This window comes from Plutella xylostella, chromosome 31, assembly GCF_932276165.1.
Source record: "Plutella xylostella chromosome 31, ilPluXylo3.1, whole genome shotgun sequence".
NCBI lineage: Eukaryota > Metazoa > Arthropoda > Insecta > Lepidoptera > Plutellidae > Plutella > Plutella xylostella.
Genome location: NC_064011.1, coordinates 2,313,398 through 2,327,567, shown reverse-complemented (window position 1 = coordinate 2,327,567; position 14,170 = coordinate 2,313,398). Strand labels below are relative to the sequence as shown.

The 14,170-nt window shown below is 39.0% G+C and overlaps 1 protein-coding gene across 16 annotated transcripts in view; it reads right to left on the bottom strand.

The window, feature by feature from the left end:
• Positions 1-475: 475 nt before the first annotated feature.
• LOC105391331 (serine/threonine-protein kinase MARK2) overlaps positions 476-14,170 on the bottom strand; it is a 132,653-nt gene continuing 118,958 nt past the window's right edge. For 15 of the 16 annotated variants that reach the window (XM_048632225.1, XM_048632239.1, XM_048632228.1 and 12 more), the window contains 5 exons: positions 6,308-6,382; positions 3,170-3,235; positions 2,009-2,114; positions 1,237-1,396; positions 476-686 (listed from right to left, as the gene is read on the bottom strand). In XM_048632225.1, the coding sequence (XP_048488182.1) occupies positions 628-686; positions 1,237-1,396; positions 2,009-2,114; positions 3,170-3,235; positions 6,308-6,382 (466 nt within the window). In that variant the 3' untranslated portion in view covers positions 476-627. The remainder of the gene's footprint in view (positions 687-1,236; positions 1,397-2,008; positions 2,115-3,169; positions 3,236-6,307; positions 6,383-14,170) is intronic. The other variant, XM_048632232.1, reaches the window with a different exon arrangement.

The following is a 14,170-nucleotide window of genomic DNA, read 5'->3' as shown; positions in this document are numbered from 1 at the left end:
ACAATTGAAACGCGTAAACACGTACAGGGAATACACGCAACGTCTAGCGTCTCAGCCTAAGCGTGAACCACCGAAACACAAAAGTGATTGACAAGACCAATCTAAAAGGATCATTCGAAAACCTCAGATTTAATTTATCTTCCACTGCTTAGAACTGATTCTGTAGACAAGTGCAAGTAAATCCGCGATTTCCAAACCACCCACTCAAGATCCGGCCCAAAGCTAACACGACGCAACCTAAAAATCGAAGGAATCGGGAGGCGGTATCGGCCCGACATCCAGACAATCACACTCCGGCGATTTCGCCCTCTTCTGTCGTCGCAGCGTCGCGTACGAATACGAGTAGCTCTGATGCTGAACCCTGGGCCTCTTCTCTTCTTCAACCCTCAGACTTAAGCTCGACTTCTGTTGCGACATCGACGGGCAAGGAGAAAGCGGCGGTCTTAGATAATCCGATCTGGCTAGAGAGAGTTCCGCTGGGGTGTAGGCTGCTAGGAAGTGGGCTAGCGCTCCGGTGTTGGTGGTCATACCTCCGTTGGCTATGAGCAGCATGTCGTCAGTGGATAGGCGGAGCGAGTCGGAGCGGGGCGGCGGCGGCGGCGGCGGCGGGGGCGGCGGCGCGGGCAGTCACAGTTTCAACTCGTTGGCGATCTTCGACGCAATGTTCTTGAAGCCGATGCTGGTGCCTGGGGAGAGATGATTCATTATTGGTATGCGCTGTTTAAATTTATCTTATGATAGTTGCAGGGGTTTATTTTATTCTATTCTATTCGTTGTGGTATCGGTTACAAAAGCACCTGGCCCTCTCGAATGGAACCCTTGTGCATAACACTAAAGTCTAAACTCCTTTCCTAATCTTGGATCACTTCCCACACATGTCGCCGTGCACACAGAGCCGGAGGTATGCTCTCTAAATACTCCTTTACTGAACCAGAAACCTCTCAAAATGCTCTTATACTAACCTAGACAGACAAAAGACGGAGGCAGAACGAAACTTCTGCCCTATATCTACAATCTACAACGTTTCCAGGCGATCCAGTAAACTAACCTTAAAACACCCAATCAATGCCCACGCTGTCCTATACCAGAGCACTATAGGCATCGTTTATCTTCCACAGTCCCTGATTCCCAAGGCTTTTAGAGCAACTCTTGGCATCGAAAGGATAAGGGTCACAAAACGCTCGACGTCCCGCTCTCTCCTATAAGACACCTGCGAGTGCAAGCGAGAGCACTCACCGGAGATCCTCTTGAAGCGCACGCCGTTGAGCGACAGGCGCGGCAGCTTGCACACCTCGATCTCCCACTGCACCAGCGAGTCTGCGTTGGGGTCTCCGTGTACACAGAGGAGCAGGAACCGCTCCCGCTGTTCGTAGTCGCAGTTGTTCGCGTCTAGCACCTGAGGGTTGGAGTATGGATACATTATTGGTCTGCTATAAGCCCCGTAAAATGCTATTACGCTTGAAGTTTATTCGAAGTGATATGACGTTTACGCCGTCAAAATGTAGTGCTCTGCATTACAGATATTGCGCTTGAAGTTTGTCAAATGAAATGAATGCAAATTTTGTCACCGAGAGCTCGTCGATACGAGCCATTAATTAAAGAAGTGCTTGCGGTGGACAGTGACAACCAGGCGCAATTGCATTTTAGGGTACTTATACAAGTCATAGTAGGTATAAATGTCTGTCTGTATCTACATTATATTGTGTATGTATAGTTGAATCTTTAAAATTACACAACTGGTTTTCCCCCAGGTGTGTCGGCCATCTGCCTCTGATTATGAGAGTGATGGAGCAGAAAGTGTTCTTGTTTACTGCGCACATAATTTGACACTATAAACTAACCCCCTTATTCATAAAAAAATACTGTACGCTTTAGCTATTGAACTGTTCTGTCACTCTCTGACACAGAACAATTTGTTATTTGACAGAGAGTGACAAAACAGTTCAATAGCTAAATCGTCTTATGGATAAGGGCATAACACATTATCTTGTAGTCTTCCACCCCTTACCTTCCGTATCTCGGCCATGATCTCATTGGGATCCCGCGAGGAAGTCGTCTTCATGCTCCACGTGAAGCGCAGCGAGCGCGGCTTGATCTGCTCCTCGTTGCCCTGGCTGCAACGCGCGAGGGGTTAACATAGTGTACCGCAGCCGAGGGGTTAACAATTGGGAGACTCTAGCTTAAGAATAACGAAGTTTCGGCGATGCGTAATACCACGATTCTATACAGAATATTTCACCCGCGTGTGCAGCAAGTTATATCTAAGCCCGGAAACACCCTGTAAGTAGCGTTAGGATGCATTTCCACCAGAAATGTGCTATGCATCATTCAAGAACAGGAACGCTGCTGAAACGTCCCGTTTGTATGACAGCTACTTATCGTTCGTTCTTCTTAAAGCTAGAGTAATCTTCCTTGTTTAGTTTATGAAATCCCACAGACCATATAACCAAGACTATGTAAAAGTAAACGGTGTGAAAAGCAAATCGGGGTAAAAGACGGAGTGTGGGGAAAGTAGTTTTCGAATCAATGAAAGTGTAACGATTTTGAAAAATTGCGAATGTATATGTATATCTCGGTTACATGTGGTCTGTGTAATTCTCTTAAAACAAGCGATTGTAAATCATAAATTCAGTACAGTGAGGTCCTGTCAAGGGACTTCTTTAGGGTGTTCGGTCCACGTAACTTGGCCATCTCTTTTTCTTTTTTAATTAAATGTATTTTATATGCGATATGACGTCGAAATTTTTGGTCAATTTACGTGAATCGCGGTATAAGAGGTTGTAAAAAAGGTATTGTAAGAAAACCAATGTCAGGAGACTGAGAGGACAATAAAATTACTTACTTACAGTCCTTTTACTTTTTTTCATAGAGTGACCTGCAAATATACCTTTTTTGGCTTGCATTACCCTTTTTCTTTCCCTTTGTATACCTACTTACTATCCCAAGACTAGACTAAATTATACAGTTTATTTTATAATAGACAAATATTTTCTTAGGGAGATAAATTTTATGTTTTATTGTGTATATTTTCAAATAAAAACAAAGGGAACATTTCAAATATAAATGCACAAAAAAAACACAAAGTACAATGACAAACAAAAGTGTTAAAACAATTTTCGTTCTTGTAAAAAAAAAGTTTAGCTATGGAAAAAAAAGTAATTATAATTACCCAAGCAGGGTTTGAGGGCTAGCACCTACGCCTACTACATGCTTCGCTGGGGTGCCGTCCATAGGCCTAAAACAAAGAAAAACCACTAAGAACAAACGCCACAAGACTCGCCAAACTATTGTCGAACTTCACTCGCATACTTAAAGTCGAATTTCCAATGCTCGTGTACAGATTTAGTGTTGGAAACTCGACTGAAAGCACTCAATAGTTCAGTTCGAAACAGTCAAAGTTAAATTTAGTGTCTTGAAGCGTCAAGAATTGGGAATAGGGGTTTTCAGATCAAACATATCGTTAAAAAATACCTAGGAACGCGACATGGCGCCATTGACCTTTTAAATAAGAAATTTTGTCTTTAGAGCCATTTTACCCCCTTATTCATAAAAAAGTTAGTGAACGCTTTAGCTATTGAACTGTTTTGGCCCAGAACAAATTATTCTCTGACAGAGAGTGACAGAACAGTTCAATAGCTAAAGCGTCCACTAACTTTTTTATGAATAAGGGGGTTAATCTTTAGGAACAGGTTATTCTAGTGATATTTTTAACAGATATCTTTGATCTGACTTAACACAGAAGGATTCATACAATTAAGGGTGACAACAGTTAACAACATGTGTCATTTAAACATAAGTTAGGGTAATGTGCATTGTTATAGACTAGGGGCGTCTTGCACAACAAAGTTAAATAAATTTAAATCTATGACCTCTTGCTCTGACATTATACTGTCAGAGCAAGAGACAAACTATTTAATTTTGATTAACTTTGTTGTGCAAGACGCCCTTGATATAATAAGAAAACACAAAAAACACACTCACACACACACACATATAAGGAAAACAAAAAAAAAACAAAAAGTGTAATTAATTGCTAATTAGGCACTTACTCAAAACGTACTGTGCATTTGTGCAATAAAATAACTCTGAAGTACTTACCGTGTTATAATACTTGTTCAGTACTTAAGTACTTGTTGAGTTTTTCTATTATTTTCACTACCTAAAATAATCTAACTTACTGCATGCAGATAGATAAAATAACAAAACAATTGTGAAAATACAGCTATAAAGTATTTCAAGTAACAATGATATATACTGTTTCAAGGTAGTGTAGTAGAAGATAGGCAGGTTTATGTGTTATGGGAGAATCGATCCTAAACAATAAATAAAAGGAGATTCTGGTCACAGATATTAAATGGTAAGTTTTTGATACATCCATAGTTATTTTGAGATACCATGCTTGTTTTTTATGATCGGTCCAGTGTTGATTTCGGTTAGTCAGTGAAAAACGGATTTAAATAAAAGAATATGGATGGTTGGATGGAATATTACATTGATTTAAAGGGACAAGTCAATTTACAGATTGAAAATGAATGACAGCTAATGCAAAGTTGATATTATTTAAAATGTACCTACATAGATATAAGAGAAACTACATCAAAATACGTAATTCAAATAACATTATAGGAATGCACTATTCCATCGAACCGGTCCTTCTATTCATAATTTAATTTTAAACCAAATCATGCCAATATTTTTGTATAATGTTTTATGTCAAAAAAATCACTCAAATAAGTCAAAAATATTAATTTAGTAAACGAACTAAAGCGAGCAATGAGAACAAATTCAGAACATTTAAAAAATACTAACAAGGTTGTTTTTATCAGTGATTGAGCCGAAAAATGCTGAAGGCGGCTAATTTGGCAACGTAATTTTTTTAATTACTTATGATGTAGTAGTTTATTGGCTTCATCAGTAGTAAAACACGTTTGTCCCTTGTCAAACTAAAATTCCGTCAGTAATTTGAATAAATGAATAGGCGGTTTGTGAGTTTGACAAGTTACAAAAGTGTACCTACTTACGAAGCATTTGTTTTATTATTGACCCTGTTTAATTGGCTAAATAACTGATAGAAATCCATCGTGTGAACTTAAGAAATTATCAACTGTTATCATTATCAATCATTGCCCGCTTTACCCAAAACCACTCCTGAATAGAAGGAAAACAAAATTTCTGGTATACCCGACTGAGATCTGATAAATTTAAACCAAATAACGCTTTCAGTTTTCACTTGTCCATTGATATATTTTGGCTCCTAAGTATTCGTGTGACCTAATTATTAGATTTCAAATTAAGTCGGAAATATTTAGTATAAGTGCCGGGTTCCAATCCAGAGGACTTATACCTACTAAATATTTCCGACTTTTATATCTATAGGAATAGGAACCAGTGTTCCTGTGAGCCAGTTACATTCTCATTACCATACCATGGCATAATAATAAAATCCTTCTTAACATAACAAAAGTAAAATGTCACGCCTTGCAGTGATAAATAAATAGTAATGTGAGGTTACCTTTTCGCGGTGGTCAGAGTTTCATTACTGCAGAGCGCAGACACAAACTGTTTTTTTTATCAACGTCCATTATTCTTAGCAAAGTCTAAATCATTACTTCTTATAAAACTCAAAAACGCCGTTCGTTTAGCATTATCAGATCTCAGTGTCCGAGTTTATAGCGTTGTCACAAATTTTATTACTACTTTACGGACTTCAAGCTAAAAATTAACAAAAAAAAATATTTTTCGACAAACCATTATGACGACAAAAAATTATGTTCCACAGTATATCTTAAAGAGACGCAACTACTATTCAAAGTGCTAACTATAACTTTTTATTAACTTTCACCGCTTTTCTTAGTGGAACTACTTTTTTAGGTGGGTATATTGTTCCAGCACAATCTGTTGCACATTTGAAACTGCCACAAAACTCAACTTGCACTAGATATAAAACTTTATTATCTCATAAAATTTATGGCTGTGTGAGTCACAATTGTAAGGTGGCCCGAGAGCGAGTCAGTAACTGAATATGACCCTAACGTCTAGTACGGGTTTGATGTTAATCGAAATCTTTAAAAGTTTACGTTTCATTGCATACAAAGTGGCACCTCTTGCAGAAACTATCATGAAACTTTTTAAATATAATGTATGCAGATGCCAGAAGAAAACCTAAACTTTTTTCGTAATCGGAAATTGCAAAACCCGTACTAGAAGCTCCTATCAGTCCGTAAAAGTAGTAATAAAATCTGACGGCCATTCACGCGGGGGCATGTCAAAACCGAAACACGTTAGATTATACTCCCAAACAGTGTACCTCCTTGTCTGTATGTCGAGTGACGAGAAAATGCGCGGTTTCTGGCGCGATGCGGGGTCGCCCAACACGGACAGGCTGCCACATATACAGGGTGATTATAAACCAATTCTGGGGTAGTAGCACGGGGTGCAATTATGACGTGACAAAAGTTTTGCATCACGCTCAGTCACATCGCTCAGCCTCAAGACCGAGCGCGACGGATTACTTTTGTAACGTCTTAAATGCGCCCCGTGCTAGCCCGTCTGTTGCTGCTTGTACTCATTTACCTGAGTAAAAGTACTGATGAAAATACCTGAAGGGGTGTTTAAGGTAAAATAGCGATGAACCATAAAACATTTACCTGTCAATGTTTGATTAAATTAATAGTTTGAGTTTGACATGTGCTAAATTAATTTATATATTATTTATTTAGGGTAAACAGTGGTGAAATTGGCCACCCCCAATAACTGGCCACACAGCTTTTTATTCGCCTAAAATAAGAAATACGATGACAGCACGCCATCTGTTACAGCTTGACACTAACCACTAGTAAGTTGTCGTTCATTTTAGTTCACACTCACTCCGCTTGAAGGATTGGTCTTCAAAATACCCGCAATTTTCTGACAGTCGGCGACAGTGCGTCTTTTAAAATGGTTGTGCGCTAAGAAAACGTTAAGCGAAGACATTATTTCGAGAGGCGATATTTTTTGTCCCTAGCTTCTGTGAGTGACTTTAAATAGTGACAACGATAGATTTTGAGGTAAGCAATAATAATTTGTACTGATTTAATCCTTAATTTGATTTTTTATTGCATTTTTCGACTTGGCCAGTTACTGGTTCCAGTTTTATAGTATTTTTAGTAACTGTCCCCCCTATGCCAGTTACCCCAATTTGCTACTTGCAAGTAAATTAACTTAAAATACAGCTTATTACCTTGGTTTTAAATAGCATTTGCTGTGGTAAAAATTTTGTAAAAATCGTTCAATATTTAGTAGTAACTGGCATAGGTATTCTAGTGGCCAGTTACTACATGGCCAGTTACTGAGAACTATTTTATGTTTCAGGATTATGCTAAAATCTCTTCAAGATAATGGTAGCCCAGCCCATCAGTCTTCTCTCCAGCTTGAAGTTGATATTCAGAGTGCCTCCAAGAAGTCGTTGATCTAAAATGTATAAATCATATTGTGTAAATCACTCTCAGGCATCTCTGGATATGTGCCGCTTGTCAGTCATAATGAAGTCGATTTCATTTTTCGTCCTACACCATCGGGGCTTGACTATCACTTCCGTTTGATCATCGTTCACTTCCTCCGGGGATTCATTAGACATTCTGGTCTGTCTCATTCGAGGAAGTCAACAAGAATTTGCCCTCTCCGATTTCTGCTACTTAAGCCATGGGGTCCTACCCTCAATTCTTTGCATTCTTGTACTCCCACTTTGGCGTCGAAGTCCCCCATCACAATGGTGTATTGGGTCTTAGCAGTACACTTGATAGCCCTAGAGATATCTTCGTAACTATACTGCTTCGACTTCTGTGTCAGAGTGTGTCGAGGTTGGTGCATATACCTGTACGATCTTCAAGGAATCCCTCTCGGTTAGTTTAAGTACAAGGTACGCTACCCGATTCGACACACTACTGATCTCCACTAACTTGTTGACAAGGATCTTGTTGACAAGAAATCCTACGCCACATTGGGACAGTTGGTTACCCTCCCGATGGTAGAACATGTGGCCAGACTTCAGGGTCATCGTGTCCCTCTCTAAGGATTTCCGATAGCCCTATTCTATTCTGTGTGGGGGTGTCAGTGCCTGCATCTGGCTCTCTCGAATGGAACCTTTGTGCATAACCCCAAGGTCTAAACTGTCTTTCTTAGCTTGGACCATTTCCCACCATGCTGGCATTCCACTGCGGGTTGGTGGGTTCACATATCTAGATGTGCAAAATCTAGACATGCAGGTATCCTCACGATGTTTTCCTTCACCGTAAGAGTGATGGTATACATTGTACTTAAGTTAAAAGAACTAATTGGTACATGTTAGCACCGGGATTTGAATCCGCATCTCTGGCGTGAGAAGCGGGCGCTTACCCGACTGAGCTACCACCGCTCTCCGATAGCCCTAAGATGTCCTTATTTTTTTGCCCAGCTCTACCTCGTGTTACATCATCTTCTCGTCCTCTCTCAGTGTCCGTGCGTTGTATGTAGCAAGTTATATTTTATACAATCTTAAAATTAGTTCAAGAAGCAGCTAAGATTTAAGGATTTGCCTTAATATAAACTTGAAATAATTCAATATGATTGTTAATAAAGATTTCTGATGATTTATAGATAAGAAACTTATTTTTTGTCATAATAATATGTGAATTGTGACGTTGTTACATTGAAGGAGTATTGAATTGTAGAAGTATTTTTGTTTTTATATTAAATTTTGTTAGAAAATCCTTCCTTCATTGGAAGGAAACCCGTGTTCCAGCAGGTGGGGACGTGATGATGATGATGAACTGTTTATTTGTTAAGAAATATTAGATATTTCTCATTATTAAGTGTTAACACATTAACTACGTCATAACACATTAATTGTAATAGGTTTTTTATAATGTTTGCAGTACTTATAAGGTTAAAACTTGTCATTTTAGTTAATTATATTAGGTGGCCAGTTACTGCAAAATAAGAGGGCCAGTTACTAAAATTTATGGCCAGTTACTACACAAAAGTGATACTTTTCATTTAGATAAAGATATTTAAATAAATTGTTCTTATTGGTTATTAAATTGATCAAAAAAACAATCAACAGGATCTAGTGAATCATTAGATATATAAATCACCTAAATCAGATCATGCATTTAGATGGAGCACACACGTAAAGTGGCCAAGGTGCTTAAGTGGCCAGTTACTACCCCTTTTCCCCTATGTTGGTACTATAAAGCTGACTGTACCTACTGCCAAAACCATATATATATATATATATATATATATATATATATATATATATATATATATATATATATATATATATATATATATATATATATATATATTTATTCTGTACATAAATCATGCCCTACAGTTTAGTTAACTTTAAGTATAAGAAATTTAATAATGATTGTTGCAACGTATTGAATAATTGATATAAAAAAGGGGTAAGACTGTATACAGAAAGAAAGCTGGAAACTTATAAGCGCTTATTACTTTACTATGGGTTCGCTTTTAGCGACAAGGCCGCCTATTGATTTAACTCCACTGTATAAATTGTTATTTGTGTTCTGTTTAGTCGATAAAGTAGTATTCTATTCTATTCTATGGATATTTTTACCGCGCTAGTTCGGTAAAGTTTGAAAAAGTAAGAGCTTATGTAGGGGGTGAGTAATTGATATATGAGGGGTGATAGACTCTAAGGAGTGATAAAGAAAACCGCCCGGATTGAATGCTGTAAAATTACTGAATTTATTAATAACTAAAATGTTGCGCGTGTAAGTAAATGATGACGGTGCGACCTACTTGAGAAATGTACGTTGCTCGTACATGCTGCCTCTCTAAACAAACGAGAAGACAGCGATTAAGTTTGGTTAAACTCTGTAACAATAAAAATGATGACCTATTCTAAATGATATAAACTCACTAACTAATGATACAAGGGTGATAAACAATATTTAAACTCTAAACTAGTCTAGAAACATTTATTAAATTGGTTTTAATCACTGATTGAAACTTTTAATTTATTATACGCACACGTTAACCTTTTTTGGTAATTCACTTACACATTGCACACGCGACACTACCACTTCACTAACACTATCGCTGGTGGGAGCGGGCTCGCCCTCGCGGCCGGCGGCCGGCGCGCCCTGCCCCCCGGGAGCCGGCGGCGCTGCGCTCTGCCCCCCGGGAACCTGCTGCGACGCTGCTAGCTCTGGACCTCCTCTCTTCATTCTCCAGTATATCGTCAGGCTTCCAACTACTATGGTGATGACCAGGATGATATATACCAGTGCATAGTGATGGATATCGTGTATGCTTAAAGGTTTGCTAGATTGCTCCTTGATGAAGTTTATCTTCGTCTGAATTTCGTTCCAGCTGTCTTCCATCTTCGGGAGGAATTCAGAGTCTTCTGATGTGTTAATAATTGTATTTAAAATTGATTTCTGCTGTGATACATTGATAGCTGTACTGATATTTAATTCGTTAAATAATTTATTGTGAGCATAAATCGTGAATGAGTCACTCTTAAGAGTGCAACCTTGACCTAGGTCTACAATGCCATTATTGTATATGGTTTTGATAGTGACACCAGCTGGGCAGAATATGCGGACGGTGCATTCATTGCAGCACGCGTACAACCACTTATTGTTATCGTGTAACTTGATCCATTTCTCGCTACACGTTGATAGTTGAGATCTACAGGTTGGTGTATTTGCTTCACTATCAATTAGATTCATTTTACAAAGAGACCTTTTGATATTTAAATTATAAATCGGCTTTTCTAAAGAGCAAAGTATTTTTTCTTCTGATACGGTTGTGCATTTTTGCAATTCTTGTTCTGATAGAAGGACTCCCATGTCCTTTCTTAAATTGAATGCTATATAAGGTAGAGCGGGAATGACATAGAAGGTATGGTTATCTTTTCGCTGTGGCATGGATATTATTTTATCTAATTGTAATAGTTCGTTATTGACGAGTGGTATGTTCACTTCCATGATTAAATAGTCATTGCGTACTCTGACAAATACTCTTAGTAGTTTGTATAAATCCTTTATGGATGCTTTGCTTATAGGTAAACTAAGATCACCCCGTAGTTGTCTCGATATGATATTGAGTTGTGCTTCTAATTGTTCCGGTGACAACAAACGAGAGTCAATATGTCCTTGACTGATATCTGTGACCATATTGATGAGGGAGTTTTGCGTTGCTCTTAAATTCGTCAAGATGATATGAATTGCTAGGGATGATGACATAATATAAATAGTGTTATTGTAGTCCAGTCTTACACCATTTATGGATGTTGTTAAGTTTTTAATATGATTTCTTATGAATGAGAACTGTTTTTTCATGATATTTTCATTGCGATGAAGTATGTTGCTTTCGGCTTCTAGAACTAATGTCTGGTTCTTTACAAGATCTTGAATATGATTTTCATTTTGTGTAATTTTTTGAATATCTTTTTCATACTGCTCAGCAAAGTTGTCATCTAAGATACCAAATAATGAGTTGGCCACATAGCCTACACCGTTAATTAGGCCTCTCTTCTTCCTTTTACTGTGGGACCTTAGCAATGTGTTGTAGTGTTCTATTTCGCTGATCTCGTGTTCTAACTGCATTGTCATACTTCCGTATTGAGTGTTCGACGTATCGCAGAGTTCTTTTATATGATATACGTATTGTTTTACGTCATGAATTCCTTGCCAATAAGTAGACATGTTATAGAATACGACTAGTTTCCAGCGATCTTTGATAAATTGCATATCGGATATCTTGTCAAAATAAAATCCTTGGCTTTCTTGCAGTGATGTCACATTGAATGTTGGGTTGTTCTGTGCTGAACTGGTTGATAACAATGTCATGAATAGAAGTAACATTGTGCAAACTAGTGATTTTAGTGATAGGCCTTTTGGCTGTTGTTTATTTTTATGCTGATTAGCGTTTACGCTTGAGTTGGCTGATGTGTTTTCTGCGGAATTTTGAACAGGTAATATGATTAATTTGCTGACTGGTCGTTTGATGATATTTCCTTGGGTTTTTAAGGTCACAACTCGGATGTGGTTGTCCTTTCCAGGGTGAATTTCAATTACTCTTCCAATGGCCCATCTCCCAGGGGGAATGTTATCCTCCCTTATCACAACTATGTCATCCTTCTTGATGTTTTCGATTGGGGTTCTCCACTTGGATCGAGCTTGAAGTTGCTGTAGGTAATCATTCGACCAACACTTCCATATCTGCTTATTCATTGCTTGGATAAGTTGCCATCTTTTTGGGAGACTGATGTTATCTGATTGTACTTGCGGCCTAGACAGTATGGGTCCGCCGACCAGAAAATGTCCTGGTGTAAGATGGTCGTAATCTGGGTCTTCAGTTAATGCACATAATGGTCGGGAATTTAAACATGCCTCCACATGAGTTAAAAGTGTGGTGAACTCCTCGTAAGTAAGTTTCTGATCACCGAGTACTCTCTTTAGATGGTACTTTAAACTTTTAACTGCCGATTCCCACAATCCTCCAGCACTTGGCCATGCCGGGGCGTTGAAGTGCCACTGTATGTCCAGATGATTGATGCTGTCGAAGAAATCTTTATTTATGTTTTGGATAATTTCTTGATATTCTCTCTTAAGCAGGCGATTCGCTCCCACAAAATTTGTCCCATTGTCGGAATAGCAATGTGAGGGAGTAGAATGTCTATTGCAAAATCTATGGAAGGCCTGCAGAAACATTGGTGTACTCAAGTCTGACACTAGTTCCAGGTGAACTGCTTTAGTTGCGAGGCACACAAATACTGCGACGTAGCCCTTGCTAGTTCTTATACCACGCCCTTTATTTGATTTTACCTCGACGTGACCCGTGAAATCTATTCCAGTGTGTGTGAATGGTCGTGATGGGGTTACTCTTGGAGCAGGGAGATCTGCCATGATCTGTTGGTGCGTTTCTGTGGTGAAACGACGACATTTGACACACTTTCGTAACTGTCTTTTGACGGTACGGATACCGCTGACTATCCAAAATCTCTCTCTGATGTACGACAATGTCAGTCTGGCTCCTCCGTGCAGTGTCCTTTGATGTGCTTGATTTATCAACAATTCCGTTAAGCGGCTATGGCTTGATAATATGATCGGATGTTTTGCTGATGCGTTAATATGAGAGTTCCGTAAACGTCCTCCGACTCTTAGTATAGAGTGTTCATCTAAGAAGGGGTTTAGGCTCACTAACTTGCTGTTAGTTGCTACTCGTCCGTGTTTTTTCAGATGAGTGATATCTTCCTCGTATTCTATATGCTGATATTCTTTTACGATTAATTGTTCCGCATTGTTTAGCTCTGCTGATGTCAATGAACTTGCTGATTCCGTATTGTGCCCTTTTGATGACTTCGCAATGAACCGTAGTATCCACGCGACGACTCTTGTTACATGCGACATAGAGCTATGTTCACACAGAAGTGTATTCGTAAATGGTGCGGGTTTGGCCTGGACTGTCACGTTTACTTGCGCTGCTTTCTTTTCCTCGATTTTGGGAGTTTCATATTTTATGGTAGGTGCGCTCTCGGGGTCATAGGTTTTTAGCCATTCTGGCCCTTCCCACCATAGTCGATGTTCTTTCAATTGCTGAGTAGATATTCCTCTAGACGCGCAGTCCGCGGCGTTATCCTCTGATCGAACATGTCTCCAATTTGATGCCGGAACCACTTCCTTAATTTGTTGCACTCTGTGGCTGACAAATTGTTTCCACCTTGTAGCTTCTCCCTGTAACCATCCTAATGTTATCATGGAGTCTGACCATGCAGTGATTGTGATGTTATCTTTACTTTCGTAGGTTTGTAAGACCGTTTTTACGAGTTGTGTTAATAACAATGCGCTGCATAATTCCAGTCTGGGAATTGTTAACACTTTGTTCAATGGCGCAAGTTTAGTTTTCGCCGCCACAAGTGTTGATATGGTCTCGCCTTTATTATTTTGCGTCACGATGTAAATAACGCAAGCATAAGCTTTTTCTGACGAGTCGCAGAATGCATGAAGTTGGAATGGGCCTTGCATGTTTCCCAGGTGCCTGGTGATTATTAAGCTGTCGATATTTTGGAAGTCTTGCTTGATTTGATTCCATTCCTGCATGATTTCTTCCGGTACTTCTTCGTCCCATGATACACCTGTCGTCCATGCCTTTTGGAACAACAGTTTCGCTCTGATAG